General features: G+C 41.9%; 1 protein-coding gene across 2 annotated transcripts in view; it reads right to left on the reverse strand.

Annotated features, from left to right (window-relative positions):
- esrp2 (epithelial splicing regulatory protein 2) overlaps nucleotides 1–26,150 on the reverse strand; it is a 37,743-nt gene extending 11,593 nt beyond the window's left edge. Inside the window, exons 1-13 of one of the 2 annotated variants that reach the window (XM_080437876.1) lie at nucleotides 26,016–26,150; nucleotides 25,551–25,707; nucleotides 24,366–24,494; nucleotides 13,481–13,594; nucleotides 12,228–12,342; nucleotides 11,639–11,734; nucleotides 9,942–9,996; nucleotides 8,068–8,175; nucleotides 6,718–6,850; nucleotides 4,875–4,917; nucleotides 2,666–2,967; nucleotides 1,045–1,278; nucleotides 320–518 (exon numbers count right to left, since the gene is read on the reverse strand). In XM_080437876.1, the coding sequence (XP_080294002.1) occupies nucleotides 320–518; nucleotides 1,045–1,278; nucleotides 2,666–2,967; nucleotides 4,875–4,917; nucleotides 6,718–6,850; nucleotides 8,068–8,175; nucleotides 9,942–9,996; nucleotides 11,639–11,734; nucleotides 12,228–12,342; nucleotides 13,481–13,594; nucleotides 24,366–24,494; nucleotides 25,551–25,682 (1,660 nt within the window). In that variant the 5' untranslated portion in view covers nucleotides 25,683–25,707; nucleotides 26,016–26,150. Of the gene's footprint in view, nucleotides 1–319; nucleotides 519–1,044; nucleotides 1,279–2,665; nucleotides 2,968–4,874; nucleotides 4,918–6,717; nucleotides 6,851–8,067; nucleotides 8,179–9,941; nucleotides 9,997–11,638; nucleotides 11,735–12,227; nucleotides 12,343–13,480; nucleotides 13,595–24,365; nucleotides 24,495–25,550; nucleotides 25,708–26,015 lie in introns of both variants that reach the window. The other variant, XM_080437875.1, reaches the window with a different exon arrangement.
- Between the last annotated feature and the right edge of the window lie 1,356 nt (nucleotides 26,151–27,506).

Genomic DNA, 27,506 nt, shown 5'->3' on the forward strand with positions numbered 1-27,506 from the left:
TAGTGAAGCCAGTAGAATAGTGAAGCCAGTAGACTAGTGAAGCCAGTAGACTAGTGAAGCCAGTAGAATAGTGAAGCCAGTAGACTAGTGAAGCCAGTAGACTAGTGAAGCCAGTAGACTAGTGAAGCCAGTAGAATAGTGAAGCCAGTAGACTAGTGAAGCCAGTAGACTAGTGAAGCCAGTAGACTAGTGAAGCCAGTAGACTAGTGAAGCCAGTAGACTAGTGAAGCCAGTAGAATAGTGAAGCCAGTAGACTAGTGAAGCCAGTAGACTAGTGAAGCCAGTAGACTAGTGAAGCCATGACTACAAGGGTACCTACATGGTAGTTTGCAGGGTGGGGGGGACAGCCCACTGCGGTTGAGCGTTCCTCCCATCAGAACGATGCTCATCTCATCAGTGGAACACTGGAACACCTCCACGTAGCGGTCCTTCATAGTCTTCTTATGACACTTCTGGGAGACCATGAAGGCTCTGTCAGACGACTTCATCTGGATGAAGGCATCGCCTGATGGTCGTCCCTGGAGAGGAGAGAGAGAGACGGGTTGTTAAAAATGCACAGTAATTAACCACAAGTTAATTGTTTGCTATTCTGGGGCAAAAAATAAACAACTAGCCATTTTTGGCAAAGATATTTGGTGTAGAGGGAAGAAAGGAGCGGACCTAGAATAGAGCCTAGGGGGACTCTGGTCAGCCAAGTAAGGTTTAAGTCGTTGAAAGAAAATGCCGGATGCCAACATATTTTCCATACTACTAATAGTAACATATAATTACATCATGTGATCAGCATTCAATGTATGAATGCTGATCACAAGCTGTGAGCTTGTAGCCCAGAAGTATATAGGGTTTAAATCAGTGGTTCTCAAAGTGCGGTCTAGGGACCCTATGGATTCCTCAAGGGGGGTTCCAAATGGATCCTTACAGGTCTGTAACTCTTATTTATAGGGGTCCTTGAAATTAAAATGCTTGAGAACCACTGGTTTAAATGGTGAAGAATGCACATCCCACTGAGTAGTTTGCTAATGCCCTGACCCCCAATGATCTGACCTGCTGGTTGAGGACCATGTGGACTCCATGAGGTTTGATGTCGACCGTGTGCTCTCCCAGGAACTCCAGGATCTCCTCGATGCCGGCGGTGTAGGGCAGGCCGCGCAGGCGCACGCAGTCACGCGTGCTGTTGGTGGCCGGAAGGTACTGGGGCGAGGTCATGACCGGCATGGATACGATAGGAGGAGGGGGCAACGTGGGGATCAGAGGGGTGGACATGTAGCGGTTCAACACCTGTCACATGGAGAGGGGAAAAAGTGAGCTAACGATTTGGAACAACCGGTCGAGCTTTACTTCCTCGTTGACTTGCAGTGAACCTTTGGCCCTTTCAGAATGTATCGTCAAAGCAATGTTTGTCTTAATTACCGGTATACAGAAAAACTTGCTAAACTTGCTAAACAAAAAAACAAAAAAATAAGACAAAATAGGCACAAGAAAACTTAAGACTTCTGTCTACCAAGTTTCATGCATGGAATTACAGGACTACTTGATGCAACATTATAATACAGAAAATACTAACATAATGAAATAGAATTGAGAAATTAAGGTCTCCCCATTCACTAGGACAATATCAGTCACCAAAAGTAGGGATGTTTGTTTTGTCAATGACTGTGAAAACATGCATCCTTGAAAACATGGTATCGGTACATGGAATTTTAAGTTCAATGGGCTTATGTAGGAGGGGGGCATGTCTGATCAAAGGAATATCATATATCTACATCCTGAGCAGACGAGCAAATGACCCCCAAAAGTGTTTTAAAGTGAAAGTCCCATTTAAATAACATGTTTACGTTCAGGGTTGCAGTTTTTAAGTAATTGAGCAATAGTATGACGGCTTCATCAAATGTTGCAACTGTCCAACATCATGTCACTTATGGAATCCCCAGACGTGGTTTGACCACTTTTCCACATTATGAGTTATGATAATTATGACACATCTGTTGTTGTGCAAGTCGGTATTTTAGAGGAAACAACACAAACCTGTTTCAACACAAAAGACGACAAGAGAACTTTCGTTCTTAGTGGCAGAAGTTTCCTTCCAGGGCTATATTAAATTCTATAGCTTCTAGTTTTATACGTGTTTTTAAAGCATGCTTTACTGTTTTACTGCATTATGTTCCTCATAGCACAATATACTGTATACCAGCATGGATATCCAAGCGTTACTCACACTTGAGAACCTGTATTCAGCCATCGTTGCCGTTGGGCAGGAACTTCATAAATTAATGCGCTACTTCATCATACAATAGTGTCGCACAAAAGCAGTGAAAATAGCAGCTCTACAAGCTCACAACGCACACTACAATGTTTTGAAATAAAAAAAAAGAGGAACGGTTTTGGACATACAAGGTTTCCCACCCAACAGCAACGCTATACTATCTCTAATGCTGTACTGAAACTAGCATTCCCTGCCAATGACCTCTGGGTGAATGAGGAGATTAAACCTTCATAACAGTATAGGCACCCAGTTATGTCTCAATGCATGAGATGCTCAGAAGTGGCCATTTGGGAGATTTCTGGAATTTAAAACAGAAGATTACAATGAAAGGGCAGTTTTCAGAGCCATCAGAGGCTCACACTGCATCAAAATCATCATCATCATCCTCCTCATCATCAGTACCTGCTGGACTTCTGCGGCCGTGCTGCGGAACAGCTCGATGTAGCGCTTGCCGAGGATCTGCTTGTGCTTCTTCAGGGCGTTCTGGGCGTACTCCTCGCAGGAGAAGAGCACGAAGGCGTCGCCGGTGGGCCGGCCGTCGGGGTACTTGACGAACAGCAGGCCCTCCGTGGCGTCCGTGACGGGGCTCTCCGGGCCCAGGAAGGTGAGGACGTCCTGCGGCGTGGCAGTGAAGGGGAGCCCTCGCATTCGGATGATCACCTGGTTCTCTTTGGACAGGAACTGGGCCACCTCGTTGGACGTGCCTGGGTTTTTTGGTTCGGAACATAAAGCAGGACGAGATGTGAAACCCCTGGTTTTAACCCATTAAAAGACCTGATGCTGATTCTACAAAATGCCTTCTAAATCAGTAGTTCTCAAACTTTTTTGTGCCAAGGATCCCCAGAAGAGATTTGTGTTTAGAAAATTCAAAAATATTAAAATTCTAGATTTTTCTAAAATGTTGCCAGGCACAAAATACTATTCTTTTATATATTATTATCATCATCAACTTTTCAAAACGTTTTCGAAAATAGGAAACCTACAAGCTCCCATCGCGACGCGTTGTTGTGAGCTCGTAGATCTGCCATTTTTAAATAGCCGAAGTATAAAATAGGGTTACAGTGGTTAAAATGATTGTAATGCTATATTAATTAATCTTGCTCGGGATCCCCTTCAAGCACTCCTGGGGGTCCCCGGACCCCGCATTGAGAACCACTGGACTAAACCATCACCAACAGGTTCTACCTTATACCACAGCTGTCAGATCACACAGAATGCATGCAAGAGGTTTTGAAGGTTTAGTGAATGTTTTACATAGTTGACATACATATATTCTCTGTGTGGTTTCCCTTCTCTTCCGTCATGAACAGACCATTCTGGTTGCACTGGCTTCCCTTCTCTTACTGCCCTGAATAGAAGAGCATTCTGATGTGTGACGTCGATCTGCTGACAGTCCAACGTGCCTTCAATCTATATTGATCTCATCTTGTCTGGACAAAGTCCACAGACAGACTGGATGCCGATGTGACTTATCTGCCTTGAGTCATGTCTGTCTCTCTGTCATTCATTCTCCGTCTTAGGGGAGCAACAGCTAACCAAACTAATCAATTTAATTTTACTAAATTGATTTGTGGGAGGGATTTCAGTTTAGCTTTTTTTTCCCTTTACATTTTTTTAAAAGTAGCACAAATACCTGATCTACAAGCTCACAACACGTCGTGTTGAGACCCGTTGTGAGCTTGTACATCAGGTATTTTTTGCCAAGTGTGCGTCATGCATCTATTTTTGCTTCAAATTCTTTCGCATCGATTCGTTAATCAATTAATCATAAAAGTAATTAATAGAATAATCGCTAAGATGATAATGGATAGTTGCAGCCCTAGTCTATTCTTTTCCCTCTCTCTCCTTCTCCTCTGCCCACTTCAGTCTCATACCGCACGCCAACCCCCCACTCATGTCCCGTGTTGCTGCAGCCTGCCGCGCCGTGCTCCAGAGGACTAGGCCCTGCCTTTGTCTCTTCACACCCCCTTTGTGTGAGCACTGAGCTGGGCTTTTCACCGGCCGACAGCCCCCTCTCCCCCCTGGGAGCGGTGCTTGGGACCCGAGTGAACAGGTGAGCTGCTGTTAGCCGAGGGGGGGTAAGGTTTCTCTCCAGCTCCAGGAGGGGTGGGCAGGGGATGAGGGGAAGGGGGCCTAGCTCACAAAGCTCCTTTCATTCCCCACAGGATAAGCCGCTGGAGAGTCTCCAGCGGAGGGGGCACACAAGTCAGTAGGCGAGGGGCGATATGCAGAGAGAAGTGGCTGAAAGAGGGATATAAAAAGGATGAAACGGAGGGCAAAGGAGAAGGGTAGAGTGTAAAAGAGGAAGTAAGAGGATGAGAGGCGGAGAGAGAGCAAGAGACTGCTCTGTTTTCTGACGACCTGCTCTTTTACCTACATGGGGAGGGCTCCGTCTGGGTGATGAGGGGTAAGACTGTAACTGAAGGCTAACACACACACACACACACAGTGACACGCACACATGCATGGCACGCACACATACACACACACACTAACCAAGAAAACCAAGAACCCTTTAAACATGACTCTTCAGAGGAAGAGAGAGAGAGATGAGGAGAGAGGGAAAGGAGGCTAGGGGGAAAAAAAGAGAAAAGAAAATCTGAAATCTGACCTCCAGCGATCTTCAGGAATTCCTCCCCTGTGGCCTTGTACACCTGAACGGACGAGAGCAGGTTTAGCTTTAGCAATTAACAGCAACTCAAAACCGTGCGGGAACAACATGTCATGTATACTGCCCACAAGATGACATTGAGCAAAATGGCCATCTTCAACCTATTTCACAAAAACAAAGCGAGCATTGAACATGAAATCAGTAATGGGGGACGAGTTAAGATACTCATATGCGAGATCCAGTTATTCAATTCAGACAGCAGGTTAGGTATCTATTTATTCACCATCACTTTAGATAACAGGTTGGCATCTATTCACTTTAGATAGCAGTGTAGTATCACTTTAAATACCAGGTTGGTATCTATTTATTCACCATCACTTTAGATAACAGGTTGGCATCTATTCACTTTAGATAGCAGTGTAGTATCACTTTAAATACCAGGTTGGTATCTATTTATTCAATCTATCACTTTAGATAGCGGGGTGGCCCCACTATTAGCCCCCATCTGTGACCTCTGGGACTTTTTGACCCATTTCCAAATGTTGTATACAAAATTTAAAAGGTAGTCCATAGCTCCTACAGATCGCTTTAGTAAAGATATCCCGCTGTGAAACAACCTTTTAAAATGTTGTGTTTATATGTGTATTATATTTTGTATATTCTCTTTGTGAGGATGTCTCCCGTGTGTCAGGGTTTCTGCAGGCTTAGCCAAGTCAGATTTAAGACAGTTTAATGCCACTCAGAATTAAATTTAAGAACTGTAATTGCTGGTGTGGCAGAAATTGGTGAGATTAGATTGCATTGTGTTTGTCTGTTTGCTGGATGTTGAGCTCCAAGAGAAAAATATAAATATAGCACGGAGCAGTAGGGCTGAATCACCAGTTTTGTTGTAGACTAAGATTTTTTACTTGAGGTTTAGCGACTTTGTCCACTTTTGTTAACTAACAGGGTTAAGGCAGCCTGTTTCCCACAGAGCTAGTTTGGGTATTTGTTATTATTGTGGCCATGTTCACCCTGATGTTAAATGTCACTATTGTTGTGAATATACTGTAAATGTCACTGTGTGCAGTGGAACATTTTCTTGCATTCATTTCATTACAAGTCTGTGTTGCGCACTCCCACAGATACGGGGCGATTAGCTATTTAGAAACGTTTAAACTAGATTTTGTAAATGAGAAATGAACCAATGTTGAACAATTGCATGGCCAGAAACAGTTTTTGTTGGACTGTATAGGTTAAGATGAGTCACTTTAGATGGGGGACGGGGGACAGGGGGAGTACTATGAGGGGGGTCCAGTGCAATAGAAAACCCAGAGTAAAATGAGTAAAGTAGAGGCGAGGAGAGCTGATACTATGTATGGAAAGCCGCTTAAGTTAGACCGTCTCGCCTGGTCCCCCAATTTTCGATGCCAATGGTATGTGATTGAGTCCCAGAGCTACAGCGAGGGAGGGGGGGGGTGTCTACCCCACTACTGGCTTCATTCAAAGTTCACTGTCGATGAACTCTTGTCTTCAATACAGGAACATTCAATTCAGCTAAGTGTTGAATTATGTTCACAGAAGTTATGAAACATGTGAGAAGTGAGATCCACAACTTGAAGGTAACAGGCCATTACGAATAGCAATTAACATCAGTGTAAGACTTATGTCACAAGGATATATAGGATATATGTATCAGATTGGACCCTTCAATGAACACTGAGGATTTTACTGTGTATATTATGGATGGATTGCAGTGTTAATTCATGATGGATGGATTGCAGTGTTAATTCATGAGGCTGTTTAACTCTCAGAGTTAAATGAACACTGAGGATTTTACAGTGTAGAGTGAACAGGTTCGAACCTCGATGTATCTGCTGCCCATGTGGTGTTTATGTCGCTCCAGGGCCAGATCTCTGTGCTCTGTGTTGACGAATCGAACCAGGGCCTCTCCGTTTCTCCTGCCCTGAGCGTTCAGACACAAGGCCACACCGCCCCTGCAAACACACACACACACACACACACACACACACACACACACGTTACCTTCTGTATGATGTGACAATTATACATTAGCTAGATTTCCAAACGGTCCCAAGGCCGTGAGACAAGTCCAGATGTGCCTTTTAAATGACTATAATCAGTAATTTATGTGCACTTCCCAATACAAAAGGCAAATTCTATACCGTAACAAAATATATTTTAATCACTTTCAACCTGCCATCCCTATATGGGCATATCATTATAGGTGCAAATTGTACATTTTAATACATTTAAAAAAGAAATCCCCCCACAAATTTTCAAAGGTAGCAGCTCTACAAGCTCACAACAGTTCCCGCGACGCATTGCGAGTTTGCAGCTATGGGCTATTTTCTTTATGAATACAGGTGTGATTTTGACATGCCCATTGGTGTGCATTGGGCACAACATTTTTTTTAAACCACTGAGCTTGATTATCCAGCAGCTAAGAAGCAATAGAGCTGTATGGAGCTTAATTATTATACATTAACACACACAGAATGTACCTTGTGCATTATTTTTGCATATTTTGTCAAGTTGATTAATCTGTTGGGCTATCATTTCAGATGAATGTACAATGGATAAGTACAACAAGCATTAGAGCCGTTCACAAACAAGTGAATGAATGAGACCAAGTAATAGGCTCTGGACCCAACTGTAGTCCTGGGTTGCATACCGGTTTCCTGTTCCGCAACAATTATGACATTTTCATGAGTTTCCAGTTCAAATCAGCTGCTGAGCCAATGAAACAAATCTATGGGAAAATGAACTGGAACAAGAAACGGGTATGCCACCTCCTGGAAAGCCGGGACTACGGTTATACAAAGAGCCATCTCTCCAAGCCTTGACCAGGCCTAGCAAGTACCTCATTAGTTTCTAGGGCTTGAGAGGGTTCCAAATGGACCCTTACAGGTCTAACTCTGAGTGTACATTTGTACACTCTCATTTACGGAGTCATTGAAATTAAAACATTTGAGAACCACTAGTTTATAGGGCAAACGTAGGAGGAACTAGTCCTTCCAGTTCTGCACCCCTGCCCTGATTACTGCACACTAGAACCTCATTTTGATTGGGCCTGTGGCCTGGTAGGGATAATCAAGAGTTCATGTTTTGAAATGGACGGCGGCCAGAGAAGCTTAGAAGCGTAAACGGTTTGACCGGGTCACTGGAAGAGACCTCTAAAGCTTCAACATACTTGGCAATGTTGAGGCCTTTGAAGAAGCGGGCGATGTCCTGGTCTGAGGACTGCCATGGCAGGCCTCGCGCTCTGATCACCGTCTCACTGTCCACTGGCTCTGTCTTACTGCTGTGTACAAACACATACACAAACGAGGGAAATACAGGGACACACATGATTAGAACAGGATGTGAACAGTGTGTGTGTGCGCACACACACACACACACACACACACACACACACACACACACCTTATATACACCTTGTACATCAAATAGCTAAACTATTTTCACCAAATGTTGGCCTATTGTTTAGAGAATGTTCGCCTAGCATGTCATGCCCAGAATTGGGACACTACGGTGATTAAGTATGGATTGTCTTCGTGAGAGCACATTATTTAAATGCCTCTGCATCTGTAGCTTTTGGCTTGAGGCTGGACTCACACATGCGCGCTTCAGACATGGCAGCTTTCCAGTTCACTTCCATTATATGGGAGAAAATAAGTAGAGTGTGAAGTCTGACGTGTGTGAAATGCCGGGTTCAACATTGATGAACCGGGCGCCAACCAAAGGACAGAAGCACCGTGCGTTGACCACTCTAGGCAGCCATGTAGTAGTTCTTTCAGTGAGTCAACACACCAATGAAAGTCAAACGAACTACACACAGGAAAAAAAACAGGCACTCGTGCCGGCAATGCCCACCACCCGCAAGAGAAAGTGGGAAATGTTGAAATCAAATGGCCGCGTCTGGCGGATCGGCTTGTGTTTCAGATGCGTTGGCTGTAGCGCATGTGTGAGTCCAGCATTATTGATTCAGACCTCTCAGGTCACCTGGGACAAGTCTACTTTCCGTCCGCAGAATCATAACTAAACGTGGAGAAGCAGCGTTTCGTTTTTATGCACCACATATGGAAAATACTCCGAGAAAACTGCAGCTCTACTGCTGCAACTCTGTTCTTTTAAAACAAAGCTTAAGATCTTTACCACTGCCTACTACTAAAGGTTTCTTTTTTTCCATCATTTCTTCTGCACCGTTTTTTTTATTCCATCTGTTATTATTGTACTTAATCTCTTAATACTCGGTGTCTTAATGTCGCAATGTTAAGAAGGCTTTTTCGACATCCCGGTCATTACAGTGTTTATCTATATGGAACCACCCACTCAAAAAGAATGCTGCAAAGTCCTAGGGCGAGAGGATATTTTGAAGTGCAACAAGTCGTCTGAAAATATATAAATAAATACATTTCCAGAACATTTCCGGTGGCTGGGGCAGACACTCACTAATAAATGTAGATTTTAATAGTGTTTAGAGACGATGTTCATGTGGAAAGGTTATTGTGAAACATGTGATGTACCAGAGAAATAATGCATAAAAAAATTACAGAAAAAGTTAGTTTAACTTAATTGTGCAATACAATTAAACTTCACTTGCTTTTAGAATTTCTAACTAAATATGAGAAGTTACCTGTCCAACACCATCCCTTCAATTAAACGTAAACAGACTGCCCACTGAGGCTCTGCCACTGAAGCCACTTACACAGAAAGTGCTCAAACGCAGTAACACACTCCTGCTGTTAAATGCCAGGGGTTGTCAAGGCAATAGGCTATTGGCTGCGCGAGAAAGGCGGGATTTGATCGCACTGCGACAGGATAGCCGGGTGAGCGCTTGATGGCAAAGTTGGACAGCTTTAATTACACGCTTGTGGTCTCCTTGTTGCTGTAATCAATGGCAGGAGCCTGAGGTCTGAACATGGGAGTTGGGTAGTCAGTCAGGCGTGAGCCAGAACTCTAAACTACAGCCCTAGCTAATAGGTGTGGTTCAACACGGCACGACACTGCAAGGGAGATGGATAGTCTCTATAGATTCAGAAAAAGGTCAAAGCCCCTACGTACCATGCACCGGATTCAAACTTGCACTTCACCGCTTCGAAGCAGGAGAACTTGTGATCTGACGGGGAAAGATAACACACAAAATGAGTATAAACTTCATTATAGGAGAACAAAATGAGTATAAACTTCATTATAGGAGAACAAAATGAGTATAAACTTCATTATAGGAGATAGTTTGATTTCTTTGACTGATTTCTTTAGACTGAAGACACTATTTTTCTTTTTGTGGTGAACAGGTTAGCCCAGCAGCTTGTGTTTTCATTTCACATTCCTATTAGCCAATCACACCCAGGAGATAGATGGGCTTGGCATTTAATAATGGGGTATGGTGGAGAGGGGATCGCCACAGGCAGATGGAAAGAAAATACTTGGATTTGTTTTACACTTCCCTTAAGTGCAGCATCGTGTGGGTTCAAAGTAGAGTATGTGACATTTTCTGGTTCAAACAAAAGTTTTTTTGTGAAAAGGTTAAATGTCTATATTCTGTTTGCTCAGCAACAGCAACTATAATAACACAAATCCATTTTCAGTTTCATCCAACCAGGGAGAGTACCCAATTATCAGTGTTCCAGTTTCATTATTATACCGACCTGAAAAGCTATGTAACAGAAAGGCATGTACTTGCAGCTTTCATACCCAAGTGTGGATGGATGCCAATCGACAAACCAGTTTAACAACTCATCCTGATTGCATCTCCAAGAACTTCTTGAAAACAACGAACAACAAACTGGGAGTTTAGCATTACAAAAAAAGATAGTCCCCCCCTCCTTCCTCTTAACCTCTTGAAGGTAATTCACAACACTTGGTGTTCCTGGTTTAAAGGAGAATTCCAGTCATTTTAGATGTTTGCTAAGATGTGTCGCTAATCACTCATCAACATACAAAGGGCCGTTGAATTTTTCCAGAGAAGCCCCTGTTGTCCATTGTGGAGACCCCTTCCACTGGCATAATGGAGTAATGCGGATAAACAAAAAACGCCTATTTTAGCAGCTCCAAAGTTCTTTTTTTTTTCACTAATCCTCATTATGCAGTGTACTGACACTCAAACATGCACTGAATGTCCCTTATGAGCTGCCGTTCATGCAGAACGACATGGAGCTGGTTGCTTGTTTCTCTCACAGAATCTGGCAACACCGAGGATTAGCGACACATCAAAGCAAACATCTAAATTTAATGACTGGAATTCTCCTTTAAGGTTTACCACAAAAAACTCAAAAACTCAACCCACTCAAAGTATAAGCAGGGTTTAGCATAGAGGCAAATACCTTCTGATTGCAAAACAGTTACTTGGTATTGGGGTAAATGAAATCCTCAAGTGATCATTTATCCACACATGTAACCATATGGACCCTACATTTGAGTTAAATCAACACTGAAGATTTTACTCTGTGTACTGTACTTTGGGGTTGAGTTGAGATGTTTCTAAACCCTTGTTTTACCATTTTTATAAATATTACACTTATCTTAGTATTTTTTTAAATAGCCTTTTCCTAATAAAGTTGATTTCTCATCTTTCTTTCAATGGAAAGCGACTAGAGTACTTAGAAAAATGCTATACAAATCTGAGATATTAGCATCATTATCATTATCACTACTACTGATACTACAATGGGCGTGTGTGGCATTTGTTTTTCCCTTTCAGCACCTTTGTTATGAAGTGGGATGTGTGCGATTATTACTGTATGCGTGTCGTTACTTACCGTTGGGTTCAGCCAGGAGGTGGAGGATTATCTGAACCATACATTTCACCTCCGTCAAGCCCATCACCTGCTCCGACATGGGAGGAAGACCCACATCTACACACACACACGCGGTTAAGGAAACTACCCTCTCTAAATGTACAGTGGGCAGTGTCAACGTTTTTAGATGATCACAAAAAATTTGATTCTCATCTTGGCAATAGTATTTAGTTCTTTTGTAATTGTATTTTGGAATATTGTCATTTAATTTATTTAGAAGTGAATTTGTATCATTGTGCTCCCACACTTTGTGTATTGTTAACAACGATAAAGCTGCAATTTCTCCCAAACCCGGATTCGAAACCAGGTCTTCACGTGGGAGACCAAACTTATAACGCTCCTCTAAGAGGAAATCTGCATGTAATAAGTGTGGATCGCACTGTAGCATTAAGATGAAACTACTTTTGGCAGGAAGGGCTGGATTTCTGAAAATCAACACATGAAAATAGGGTTAATTATTTAGGTTTTACCATGAAGCCCCACAGCTATAATGCAGGTCAACCGACTGAAAATGCAAACACGACAAACTATATCACACAAAGGAGGATACATTCCAGCATGGAGGATGGGGTGAGATCCTCCACAGGGCCAGCGTTGGGACAGCATTTGCGAAACTCTTTCCTCACGTCCACAAATGAGAAGAAACACTCTGGGAGGACGAGGTTCTAAAGAGAAGAGATCAATGGGAATTAAGACTCTACGCATAAGCAGACATTAAGGGGTGAGAGAGGAAAGACCAGAAACATACTGCCTACTCCCCGCTACACATTATCAGATTTAGGGATGTGACGAGGAACACAAACACAGAGAGTGCCAGAAATGGAATGGCTCTTTCCGACTATCAACCTCATCTGAAACCCAGCCATAGCATATGGAAACAAATCCAGAACCCATGAAATATGTTTCACGGCACGATTCACTTAGTTCTTGAGTCGCAAAGAGCCATTAGTGAACCAATGTTCAACACATCACAGGACAACAGATATGTGTTAGGGGTGGGCGGTAGAAACGGTATAGAAGGTATGAATTTGCCCTGTGGCATGGATTTTGACCATACCGTGCTGACCGGTAGAACTTGTTCTTGTTTTGCATTTTTTTACCTGCTCTACTTGAAGTCAGTTTACATTTTTCACTTTCTACAGCTTGTTTTTATTGTATTTAATTGTGTTTTTCACAGAAGCATTTGTATTTTTCCTTCCCATTATTGCAGTTTTGCACAAATGTTGTTAAAGTACCTCTACTACGTAAAATATGTTCTAGTAACACATTTAAGAGTACCATAATATCTACTACGTACCGTAGTTGTAATACCAGTGCTTTACCCCTTAAGCATACCCTGATATAAATTTTATTCTATACCACCCAGCCCCAGCATTTAGGATGACTTTAATGTGTTTATCAGGTGCTGTCATCACATGATCAATGAATGAACAAAAGACATGCATTAAGACATGGCTATCTACAGAGCAATGGACAGAGGACTTCATGTGAGGGTGATTCACCAGGATAGCTGGCATTCCTGTGCGGATTATGACATGTTACCGCTCAGCAATAGGCAAATAATAGAGCTACACTTAGAAAAAATACTGCTTAACAGGTCAAAAGTGAAAGCCTATACTGTACATTATAAGAACACAACCTTTCTTTTTAAATTGATGGTTACGTTTTTCTCACATGTGCAAAATGCTTTGAAAATGACAAAAATAAAAAACTAATACTTATAGAAATGAATGTATATTTTCTCACAATTCCTGCAAACTGGACTTTTTGGGCATCCAATTGTGTTTTGGGGAGACGGTGTACCTTTTTGGAGGCTTCAGGGTGGAGGGCCTGTCGGACAATCAGAGGACCGTCAACACACAGCTTGTAGGAGCTCCTGCCCAGGGCCTTGACCTCTGCCTGCACTGTCTGCTGGATCTGAGGACAGAGAGAGGGGGAACCACACGTGTCATTGAAGTTATATACGATCAACAAAACATGCCAAATATAACTAGAGCCTGAAGTTTTTGGGTCCAATGCTGATCCTGACTTTGATTATAAATTAAAAGTTATCATTGTGTGCAAAATATCAGTCCAAACAAAGAAAATCACAATAACTTGTTCACACACACACACACACACACACACACTTTCTTAATTAACTTTTGAAAAATGTTGCCGATAATGACATGCCCAAAATAGGGATGACAGTTCAGGGTTTTTTACAAAAAGATCAAGACACATCGGCTGCCTAATTGCAGATACCGATGTCGTCAAAAAAGTCAAATAATGGCTGATATACCGGTCTGAAGAAGAAATGCTTGGGAAGACCCTACATGGATGAATGGATAAGTAAATAATCAGCAAGCACACACACACACACACACACACACACACACACACACACACACACACACACACACACAAACAGTATGAATGACATCTCCCTGAATTCACACAGATTATCTGACCTCATGAATGGCTAAATCCCTGTGTCTGCGTAAAACTAAATCCACAGCCAGGATTACAGGGTGGTCTCACTCTAATGGCAAAACAGGTGTGGGGGGTGTTGTGTTTGACGTGTCAAGTGTGTGTGTGTGTGTGTAGAATTTGAGAAATATAGTGTGTGTGTGTGTGTGTGTGTGTGTGTGTGTGTGTGTGTGTGTCAGGGGCTCGTTCAACAGGTTTCTGTGTGTTTGTCTGTGAGGGGAGGAGAGAAAAGGGCGAGGATGAACATGACGCTAATCACCTGGATCACGGTTTCCACCCAGCCAGACAAACCGTCAGACGAGGAAAAGAAGAAAAGAAAAAACCCCGACCTCGGCGAGACCAACCTGCACGCCTCCCCTTTCTGTAAACAACCACCACGTGACCACATCAGCTGGACCTCCGGCCATCGGGGGCTCCCTCATACTGGCCTTTGTTTAGTCACAACTTGATACGTTTAATTGGGCCCATTTACACTGTTGTGTAAACCTGCTGATGGCGTTTTACCGTCAACAACTCTCTCTTATGGGGCTTCCTCCTGACATGGACATAATGTCATCAATGGAAGTACAGCTCTAACACACTGCAGCAGTCACAAGCAAACACAGTTTCCTGTGGAATAATGGCTGGAATAATTCATTTAAGTTTCATGTATGCTGATCAAGCAGAAAATCCTTCAAGAGGATTGGAATAACATTAACATTTCTCACTGCATAAAAATGATTTGATACAAATCAAACTAAATCTACACCGTTCCACACTACTAACTTAGAATCCAGCAGTGTTTGATGATCCTCTACAGATCCACAAACATGGGCCTATTTTGGATATAGTAGGCGAAAATGATCAAAAACAATAGCCCCGACAACACATGAGATGTGTTGTAAGTTGTAGATTGGCAGTTTTTGACAACATAAGTGGTGAACTAAAGAACTCAGTTTCCCCTGAATAATTTTAAGCACACCTTTTAAATCTTCCTGTGATTCAACATTGCATCCTGATCCTGACATGGAATTTAGATAACACTGTTCTAGTAACACCATAAATTAAACCACTTGTAGCCGGTACCCCACCCATCCGTTGCTCCACTCCAAGCTATCTACCATCAGACATCAAAGGGCCCAGCCTTCAGGATGAGTGGAAGAGGGGGTGCAGATGCTATGCTATCTATCCTGGGGATCTTATACCATGGGTCCCAGTGATTGATTGGAGGAGGGTAATTTCATGTGGCCACTGGCTATATATGACAGATCTTCAGACACTGAGAGGGAGTATTAGGGGGTACAGGCTGGGGCACGCTCTCCCACAGACACTGGAGAGAAAACACAAGACCGTTTATAGACGCTCCAACCAGCTGCTGACTGAAGGAGCAAGCTTACTGCCTGAGAGGGCGAGAGGGACAGGGATAAACAGAGACACGAGAGAGAGAGAGACAGGGATAGACACTAGACAGACAGAGAGAAAAATGTTGTACAGTCTTCACTCCTCTACTAGAGCTTTAGAAGGCTTGACAACTGCTGTCCTGCACTGAATTCACAAATATTCTTTTGAATCAACTCAATTGGCCGTTCAGCTGTCTGTTGTCTTGCTACAACAGAAGAGATTAAAATTATACGTTTTTCTTTTAGCATACCAGCTCAGTGGCCTTGTGGTTTGAGTGTCCGCCCCGAGACGGTGCGTTAGGGGTTCAATTCCCCAGCCAAGTCATACCAAAGCTTATAAATAAATGGTACTTAATACCTCGCCGCTTGGCACTCAGCATCAAGGGTTGGATTGGGGGCAAGTCCCTGCGATATACTAGCATCATGTCCAGGGGGGGTACTCGTTCATCAAGCTGCCTCACGCTACAGAAACAGGAGATAGGCTCCTGACCTATGGGTTGAGAACGTTTCTTCCCAAGGTTGCTTAAAGGGATAGTTCACAAAAAAATATATACTTTTTTCTATCGATTAGTCACCCCATGGAGACTTGAATTCATGGATATTGTTTTGTTTTTGTCGCATTCCTAAGCCAAGCTATAACGTCTCTGTCGGGTGGAAACCTCATATGTCCAAACTGTTACTTTTCAGGATTCAAAAATAGCAAAAGAAGCAGATCTGCAAGCTCAAAACGCGTCGCTTCGCACCGCGTTTCGAGCTTGCGGATCTGCTACTTTTGATGCTTTTGTGTGATGCTTTTAGTATGATCTTGTTTGTTTAAATCTTTAAAGAAAACTGTGTTACGCACCTGTGTTACGCACCTGTGTTTAAATTGAAATGTGAGGGGGTTAAATGTCTTGCTCAAGGACACTTCCAACACCAACCTAGGGGGAGCCGCGGGGATTGAACCGGGAATCTTCAGATTCCCAAGCAGCCGCTCTAATAACTCTTGAGCCACTGCCACCACCACTATAGATTATTATTGAGCAACGTCTTTTGTTCCGTCTATATCTGTTGTGTCTATTGTGATACCAGTTATCACCATTACCCTGATAGGACTCAACCTGCTAGCCCAGTGGTTCTCAAACTTTTGCATGTCAAGGACCCCTAAAATGATATGCATTTGGCTGCGGATCCCCATCTCAAGAACATTTTGTGCCAGGGATTTTTCAAAAATAGCAGATCTACAAGCTCATGTGCCACGCTTGTATGAGCTTGTATTTATGCTATTTTTGAATAGCCAAAGTATAAAAGAAGGTTAAAGTGGTTAAAATGATTGTGAATCACTAAAGTGATTATTAACACATTTTGCTGGGGACCCCCTGGTACCACCCCCAAAGGACCCCTGGGGGTCCCTGGAACCCACTTTGAGAACCAACGAGCTAGTCTACCCAGAAGTTGGTTTGTCATATAGTAGGCCAGTCTGATATAATTTCAAATCTCGCTTCCGTTCCAATCTGGAGAAGAGCCAGAGCGTTACCATTCTTCTCAGGGTCCCGAATCAGCACGCCACATCAAACATGAATTGAATTACAACGTGCATTACTGTACAGATGGGGATCTTAATACCACAGAAACATGCAACGCAAATAAACAGGTCACGCACGCCGCTTGGAATGCAAAAACAATGAAGTTAAGATTCCTGTCCTGGCAGGACTGCATTCTGTGCATGCATGGGAGGACAGGACACAGAGATAAAATTGTGGCACCATGACACCACAAATCTTTAAACCACTTTCAACTTGGGCGTCCCTATTGTTGGGCCATGCCCATCATAGCTGATATACAAGCTCACAATGTGTTGCCATGCGACGCGTTGTGAGCTTGTACTGTACGTGGACTATGTTCATGTAACACCATCATACGACGAAGAATACAATGGGGCTTAAGTGGTAAACTGAAAAAAGTGTTAAACACATTTCTGCCAGCTCACTCATTTCTAGACCGAGGCTTACATACGTCTCACTACAGCGTACAAGTTATTTTCCAGTGAACAGACTACAAAGCCTTTTTTATGACTAAGGAGATTGTAATGAATTCAAATTCACCCTCTAATTTGAGGCATTTACTTTTACTTACTGGCATACATAAAGTATCAAGACTAATCAGCTGAAATTGTATGTACATAAGTCAGATACTTTAAGACAGCAGTTACTCCAGTATTATTGTATGGGTGCCTTTCACTTTTATAGTTTTACCAGAGTCTCTCTAGTAATTTCTACTTTTCATCAATTGTGGCTTACACGCATCACCCCAGTGTTAAGTATTAACATCTCAAGTGCTGATGCAGTATGACTTTTCAGACAAGACAAAGCCAGAGTTTCATGACTAGTATGAAAAGATAAGCTAATGACAGAGTAGTGTTTGTTCATAGCGGGTGTTCACAGCTATGCGTGCGCTGCAGCCACACCTTGTTCAATCACTACAGCCGGATTAGTGAGAGAGAGAAAGGCAAATGGTTTTAGAGGAGGTGGTGGCACGCCCTGGCCATTTCTCCTCTGTGCCAAACCACACTTTAATCAAGCAAACACACACAGGAGGCAAATCTAATCACTGGGAACAGGTATGTTGAGAACAGGCTCCTGAATACTCCCTCATCAGAGGTAAATACAAAAGACAAGAGCACATTAACCACTTACACCCTGCACACTTCTTTTACCAGAGTCGCCCAGAGCTCTATACTTGGTCCACTTCCTTTTTCCCTCTACACCAAATCTCGTCACTGAAAATAGCCGATATACAAGCTCACAACGCATCGAGCTTATAGATCTGCTAAACGTTTGAGGTTCCGATTCAACAAAATGTCTTCTAAATCCTAACAGTTTTTTTGAAAAAACTTATGTTGCTATATCAGTGGTTCTCAAATGGAATGTATTTGGCTGCGGACCCCCATCTCAAAATATGTTGTTCCAGGGACCCCCAGAAGCAAAGACTTGAGTTACAAATGTTCGCTTTAAAAATGTATATATATTCAAAGGTTTGCACAAGTTTTCACACATTTTCAAAAATAGCAGATCTACAATTTTTGAAATTTTGAATTTTATCTGCTATTTTTTAATAGCCAAAGTGTAAAATAATGCTTTTTTAGCTCAAATCAAAAAGTGACACAGATGCGTTCCAGGTCTTAATGGGTTAAGCAGAACCCCCTCTTTTCAATGAATCCATTTCAAACTAGGTCCGATGATAGATGTGGTATTGTACCCTCACTGCTGTGTGTTGGGGCAATCCAAGCAAAACAAACTCAATATTTACCATCTTCTACCTCATTGGATTTCCTCCCACAACAAACACCAGTGCCTTTTTTTTTGCAAAGGGCTTCCAGCAGAGATGAACCACCAGCTGCACTACAGTTGTGAATAAACAAATATTGCTTTTGGCTCGTATGACATGATGTCTACTAGTACTAGTAGGTCTTCCTGTTCCTGGCAATCTCTACTTGGATCTAATGTCAAAAAATTACTAATCGATTAGAAGTCAAAGTGTGAGAGGCCATGTAATAATGATTGATCTGATTGATAGGGCATTAGCCCGGAAAACCACCAGCTTTATATATAAAAGGGATCGTTTTTCAGATACTTCCAAGTGTTATAGACACACTCTTCTACATTTCTTCAAATTCTTACCACGGGTCACGCTTACTACCTTTAGATGTCAAGTGGAACAGATGTCTCATTATCCTGTGCGATTTAACACACATCATGTCCTAAATTGTCTACATCTTAGGAATCATTCTTCAATCAACAACACCATGTCAGAAGTGCTGCATCCCAGAGTCCAACCATCTCCTGATACAGTCATTTTCTAAAGAGTTAGGGTTCTACAGTAGATAATGTCACAACAAGTATCCAAACTAATGTCATTGCCTTCACCTCTTTTAAATCACCCACAGAAGTTCTATGGAAATGCTCCAACCCCCTTTGTTTAGATCTTGTTACATGAGATCTAGTGATAGTGAGTATTCTATTTGAAACTGGAAATAAAGACATTTTAGAAATAGGTGATCTAGGACAGTGGTTCTCAAACTTTTTCATGCCAAGGACCACCAAAATGATATGCATTTGGACCCCCATCTGAAAATATCTTGTTCCAGGGACCGACCACACACACACACACACACACACACACACACACACACCCACACACCCCCCCCCCACACACACACACACACACACGTATATCTGCTATTTTTGAATAGCCAAAGTATAAAAAGGTTAAAATTATTGTGACGCTATATTAAACACATTTTGCTAGGGACCCCCTGGAACCCCCTCAAGGACCCCTGGGGGTCCCCAGACCCCACTTTGAGAACCAATCAAAGCTGTGTGTCTTGACTGGAGATGCGACGTGTTGGGAGCTTGTAGGTCGCCTATTTCCGCTATCTTTGCGCAATACCATTGTACTACGACATATACAATAGGCATACGTGTGGTTAAGATGATTTGAGGAGTGGTCATTAGTGTCAAACATTGCGTCTCAGTCTGTGACGGGGACTGCCATAGGCAGGAGGCAGACTGTGGCCTTTGAACATGAGCATATCACTGTTTGTTCTATAGTGTACCTGGACTATTTGCATGCTGAGGAAAGCTGAAGCCATCGGTGATAAGAGCACCAGGGTGTGACACCGCAGTTCCATGTTGTTCCAGTTTTGAAACTGGGACAAAATGTATGTGCATAACATAGTGGGTACAAACACGACAACACAGACCCATTTTGTCGACAACAACTGATTTTCTCCGGGGCTTACGAACTACATTTGCCATCAATGTTCCTAGCAGGGTCTTAAGTCCCAGACTTAAGTGTTAGGGGAGAGTGTTTACCACTGCAATCAACTGCCAAGTGGAACAAAACGCAGGCAGGGCAGTAACAGAAGATTATAATCCATGTCCGTTACAAGCCTGTAAGGTGAGATGATTAGCTATCGTTTGTTTGGATGTCCCAGACAACAAGCATTCATTCATGCAATGTTTAAACTGATTTTACGGTGAATAAAAGGTTATTTATGAAACAATATTTATTTGCATTTTTTTGGCACGAAAAAATTAATATACATTTCAAAGAACACTATTCTCTCTTGCACACCTACTCTGAAACTGCTGTCTGAAGAGTGTCTGCAACGCTGGGTAATTTTCTCAACCAAACCCAGTTCGATTCCTGCATTTTTCCCAAATTCAAATTGACAGACCAATACAAAAAATAACTAAAACTAAGCCGCAAACCGGCTTTAAAAACGAATTAAAACTAACTGAAATTGAAAACATGAAGTCAAAAGAGCGAATGGAACATTCTAAACTATAATGACCCTGCTGCAGAGTGGTTGTGAGTAGAGTGGAGCATCCTGCCTGCCCTGCTCTCTCAGCCTGAAGACCAGCTTGTTAAGAGCAGCCCGGCGGCTACAGGTGGGTCTGTAGTACCAGCCCATTCCCAGCAACCATGCTGATGTGCAGGTGTGAAATGTGCTATACATTGACAAACAGTGTGGACTAAAAAGCAGCCATTTGTCTCTTTATATATAGTCAGTATTTAACTTGCTTACAATCCATGCAACACTGTTGCTATATCATTAAACACGTAATTGGACACCACGTTGGCCACAATAGGGATGCTAGGATTCAAGTGGTTAATAAATAATAATATATAATACATTAAAAAAATACACAAAAGATCTAATCATATATCTAGCAGACTAAGTGTATGACGTTGTTTGGTGAAAGTCACCTCTTTCAATCTCCCCAGCCTTTACAAATCTTTCACCAAAGAAAACAAACACATGTCATTGGGTGCTGTTGCCTCATGAGCTGACACTGACAGACCCGCCACTGAGGAGATATAGAGCGTCGCAGTTCCCGCCCACTTCCTGTTTTTTTTGGTGCCGGAAGAAAAAACTCAATGCATTTTTCCATTGACATTTCCAAAAATATTTATATCTATTAATTTAAGCCTCGAATCAAGCCATCACGAGATGACATGAATCATGACCATAAAACGTTTTTTTCTGTGATTTTTTTTAATTTTATATTTAATTATATGATATACTATATTTAATAAATACCCTTTGTTTTGCCGTTTTCAACAAAAAAAAAATCACAGAATCAAACGTTTATGGTCATGATTCATGTCATGTCATGATGGCTTGATTCGAGGCTTAAATTAATAGATATAAATATTTTTGGAAATGTCAATGGAAAAATGCATTGAGTTTTTTCTTCCGGCACCAAAAAAAACAGGAAGTGGGCGGGAACTGCGACGCTCTATAGTCTCTCTGCTGATAGCTCTTTGGTTCTCAAAGTGGGGTCCAGGGACTCCCAGGGGTCCTTGAGGGGGATCCAGAGAGTCCCCAGCAAAATGAGGAAAAGTTGAATTTAAGTCCCGTTTTATAAAATCATCAAAAATACCTGACATACAAGCTCACGTGTCACATCGCAACACGTTGTGAGCTTGTACATCGGTTATTTTCAATATGTATGCCTATAATGACACTCAAAATAGGGACAGCAGATTGAAAGTGGTTAATTTCACTATTATAGTGAAGATAATTAGCCCAACGTGAGAATGACTATTCACATCATAGGTTTAACTCTCTCACTGTCGAACCCTCACCCTACACAGTAAGAGTTAGTTGTAGAATTCAGTACTAAATCTAATCTAACAAGTGTCTTCTCTTAAGGGGGTCCCTGGCACAAAATCCTTTGAAAAGGGGTGTTTGCTGACATAATTCGTTATCAATTGGGAGTCCTTGACAGGAAAATGCTTGAGAACCACTGCGCTAACCTGACCAATTCCTTCAGCAAGTTAATGTCACTGGACTACTTCTGCACGCCAATTCTGAGCAAAGACATGCCATCAACCTAATGTTCCCACATACAGGGCTGCGCAATGGCTAAAGCTATTTGGAATTTAGATGTTTTGATTCATTGCCAGTTTTAAACACAAAACACCAATTTCACTTGACCAATAAATATTAGCCTAACCAACAGGAAGAGAAAGTGGACAGGCAGACAAAGGTATGAAAAGTAAGAATTGATTGCTCGGGTTAATATTTGAAGAGTCAGCAAACAAGCTAAACTACATTGGAATGGGAAGGGCAGGCCTTGCTGGGCCTGGGACAAATGGCTTCTGCATTCACACTCAAGATTCCTCGACGTGGGAACTGGGAATTACCTTACTGCTTTCAGTGTCATTACTGCTGTCAAACCAGAAATCACCACAGCCTCAAACACTAACCTGGTCAGATTGATTACCTAAACCAGCCTGCCTTGTGCGTGTATTGACATTAACCCATTCAATCCGAGAACGCGTCTACAAATGTCCTCTAAATCCTAACTTAAAAATGTATGTTTCTATATCAGAGGCTCTCAAACTTTTTCATGTCAAGGACCCCCCAAATTATATGCATTTGGTCGCGGACCCCAATCTCAAAATGTTTTGTTCCAGGGACCCCCAAAAGCAAAACGCTTTAGAAAAAAAATAATTTGCCCAAATTTTTACGATTCTTAAAAAATAGCAGATCTACAAGGTGCCGCGCTAATATGAGCTTGTAGATCTGCCATTTTTTAATAGCCAAATAAATCTAAAATGACACAGATCCATTCCCGGATTGAATGGGTTGACGGCCACAAATAAGCTAAACTGAAGCCCAGAACACTAGCCCAGGATCATAATAAGAGGTTTTCAAACTATGAAATACTGGATGGGCGTGGAAGGTGTTCACCTACTGCAAACAAATACTTCAGCCCGGTACGGCTGAAAAACACGTTTGGCGACATGAGCCCTGTTGTGGAAACATACACACTAGACTAGAGGTACTAAGCAGGAAACCATAAATTAATATCCTGGTTCATTTGTGAGGTGGTGTCTCTCTCTTCCCCGAAACCAATGTTTCCCAGGTGACCAGATTTTCAAAAGCCCAAACCGGGACCCAAAATCACTTGAATCCTTTTTCAAAAATATCTAAAATAGCCGATCTACAAGCTCACAACTGGGTGCGATGCATGAATCTGTAATTTCCCCAACTTTTGACAGTTTCCTTGACCATGTTGATTTTCACCTGGTGGGGCAATTATTTTAGCACTTATAGCACACCTAGTGACGGCACCTTTCAAGAGAACAGGACATGGACATTTTAGTGTTTTACAGATATTTGTTGCAATTGTCGGGACTCGGGACACCGAGCTTGAAACCGGGACGATCCTGGCCAAACTGGGACGTCTGATCACCGTACCCCATGTCCACATTTCTATATCTCTCCCCCTTCTCCCTTTCTGTCTGTCTGTCCTCCTGTCTTAAGAGAGCAGTGCATTCCCAGGTAAACATTCTGTCTTCCAGATGTCTGCAGCATGCATCAGTCTGAGACAAGACTAGACCTGCGAGTCCGCGTGCCCCTCCCTGCCAGCAGCCCCAGGCTCTCTGCCCATCTCCTACACTCCTAAAAACCTCTCCAAGCTGTCAGCAAATCTAACTGTAGGGACAAACTGCCGACTTAACATATATACCTCCCCCACCTAAGTTTGAGATACATTTTTGTCAAAAGGTCATTGCACCGACACACCCTTAGGATTAATTGAACCCTTAAAAGCACAGCCAAGCTTGGCATGTCCCATCTCGCTCCTGGCAAAAAGAAATGTCACGGACTGAAAGCCGTTAGATATAATAAGCCTACAATTGCAATTAGAGATTTAATGCTTTGGTCAAAGTTGCACCCTTGAATTTCAAAGGCAACTTTTGGAGACAACGCATGAATGCGTTTGCAAATTTCAATTTGGGCCTCGACAGACATAAAGCACAGTTTCATCCCTGTTGAGTCTCACCTGTTGCAGAACTTTGTCCAGGGGCTCTGCCTTGACGAGGTCTTCCACTTTCAGTCCTGTCTCTTCTTTACACAGCTCTGTCAGGTCCAAAGTGTCCGGCCTGACAAGACATCTGTGAAGCTTCCCCACCTGTGGATGGAATCAGGGTTTCATGGCACAGCATGTAGCGTTATGAAGAGTGCTACAGTGCTTCTATAGAAAGCCAGATGTAGGCTTTTTTTTTTGCGTTACTACAACCAAACCCAAAGTCAGCCTATGAACTCTCAAAGTCAAGTCCAACAATTGACAATGTAATGCAAAAAGCACTTAATTGTCATGCAGTGTTGTTTATGTCGAGAAGCTGACATTGCAACCAAAAAGGTGTGCTTTCTTCTTCCATGCTATGTTATTGTTACCCCCTCAATAATACAATAATTTTTGATTGCACACCTGAACAAGGTGGTATACTGCAGTAGTATGGATGGTAGGCCAGGATTACCTACCATACTAGTTTGGAGCATCTGAGTCAAAGAAATCCTGTGTTAATGAATTCCTTAATTGTGAGAGTGTACAAATAGGCCTGTCACAATTATTTGTGATAGTCGCAATTATTTGTGATAGTCGCAATTATTTTGCATAATCGTTTCTATGTTGAAATGTTTTCATACATAGCCTAACATTTTCCAAAAATAGCAGAAATGGCAGATCTACAAGCTTGTAGATCAACTATTTCCGCTTTAAAAAAAAAAAAATATATATATATATATATATATATATAAAATTATTAAATGTGTCAATAATTTATTTGTACATTTAAGTTGTGATTATGGAGCTGTGCAATTTGATTATGGAGCAAAAAAATATGCACATGTTCCGATGTGCCAAAAACAATTAAATCGTTAATCGCAATCATGTGACACTTAATCGCCAGCTTAAATTTGTAATCATGACAGCCCTATGTACAAATGTAACCAAATGGACCCATTTGGTTACACATGTGTACACTCTCAAAGTTAACACTCAGGCTTTTGTGTACAATGGTTACAGGTTCGCACACCTTGTTGGTTTAAATGGCAGCTGTCAAACATACTCTTCCACACACACTAACAGGGTAAGAAATGCCACACACACACACACACACACATAAACACACTTTGTGCTACATTAAGAAACCGTTACAACGAACAGGGTCAGAAAGGTTCGTACCTTTTTCTCATGTAGATCCACAATTTGCCACACCAAGAGAATTATTTCCCTCTCATCCGAACCCAGTTTACCCCCATTTGCACCAGCTGTTCCCCCAAAGAACACCACCAGAGTATCACTGTGCGAAGCCATCAGGGACCAACAAGGGGTACCAAAACTACAATTAAAAGCAAAAGATCAAATAAAATAAGAATATATAAAAACACACGAGGAGGAGGGGAGGGGGGGTTCACCTTTTTTCCAAAGTGGTAAAAAAAAAAAAAAAAGACAACCAAAAAAAAGGATCTGGAAATTCAATTGAAGTACAAAAAAAGGAGAAAGAGAGACAAATAAACAACAAGATTTGTTTTCAGAGAGTGTGAGAGATATATATATATATATATAGAGAGAGAGAGATAGTGGGAGAGATAGAGAGAGAGAGGGAGAGAGAGAGAGAGAGAGTTTGCGGGTCAGTAAAGACTCTACCTGTTCCAGTACTTGAGCGTGTTTCTATCCAGAGATACTGGTTTTAAATACTGGTTCAACTGGTAAAGAAGGGTTGGAAAACGCCGTGTTTCTTTCACACCAACTCCATAACAAGACAAGAAGCCCTGGAGGTTTTTTTTTTTCTCTCTCCTTTTGCTTTGCGGTGTGTTATTTTTTTCTGCGTTTAATACCTGTGTGGCTCTGCCTCTAAATGAGGACGGAGCCGCCCTATTGGCTGCTTTGTAAAGGTGAGGGCGGGACACAAGCAGATGGAGCCGCTGTATTGGCTGCTTTGTCAAGGTGAGGGGGGGACACAAGCCTGTACGCCTGTACTCATTGGTCGGGCGTCTCGAAGGAGGAAGTGCGTAGGTCCTATAGGGTAGTTCCAAAAAAGAACAGATCTACAAGCTATCAACGCGTCGTGAAGCGACGCGTTGATGGCTTGTAGATCTGTTCTTTTATTTGCGAGCAAACCTGGCCCTGGAGCTTAGTTTGGGATAATGTAGCCCTGGATGAACTTCAACCTGGTGTTTGCTTTTTCTCTATTTACGGTCCATACATCTACATAAAGGTTCAGATTTCAAACATAAAGTCCTTACCCTATGGCCACAGATGTTATAATTATGTACGACCCCTCAAAAAGTACCTGTACCTTCTGTATTGTTCAATAAAAAGCATTTAAATCCGTTGGTGGCTATTTTCTCCGTATTTCACCATGATTTCAACTACGCGACCCTATTGGTTGGGAGGTGTATTGCACTCTGATACATAATAACTCTATGAGAAGATGGCCATCAATCAAATTAAAATGCTTTTTATTCAACAACACGGATGATACAGGTACTTTTGCGAGCCCGTACAGAATGGAAACATCCGTGGCCATGGGGTAAGCATTTTATATTTGAAATTTGAACGTTTATGTGGATGTACTGTACGGGTTGTGAATAAAGAAAGTGAAAACACCAGATTAAAGTTCATCCATGACGTTCGTGACAGAACGACCGTCGTATTATATATAGTATATATAATACTAATATAAAGTAATATTATATTATATATATTATAATATATATATTATTATATAATAATATTATATTATATATAATATTATATTATTATATTATATATAGTAGTAAATACTAAAGACTATATATGATATAGTCTTTTAGTCATTTTGTTACAACATTTTGTTATATGATATTATACCCTAGCCTATATAGTTTTGTGTTCCCTTTTATGTTTATTGATTTATACTCACGTTTTGTTGGTGTTTGTATTGTGTGAAATTATAATAAAGTAGGCCTACAGACAGCCTAAATGCAGTATATCAGTGGATAGAGAACTTATGAAAGGTAGTTTACCTTTTGTATCTTTATGTCCACCATTTACAGTAGGTAACAGATGTTTCTTTACACTTTCTCTCTCACACACACACACACACACACACACACACACACACACACACACACACACACACACACACACACACAC

Source organism: Gymnoscopelus braueri (assembly GCF_963280865.1).
Source record: "Gymnoscopelus braueri genome assembly, chromosome: 1".
NCBI classification, from domain to species: domain Eukaryota; kingdom Metazoa; phylum Chordata; class Actinopteri; order Myctophiformes; family Myctophidae; genus Gymnoscopelus; species Gymnoscopelus braueri.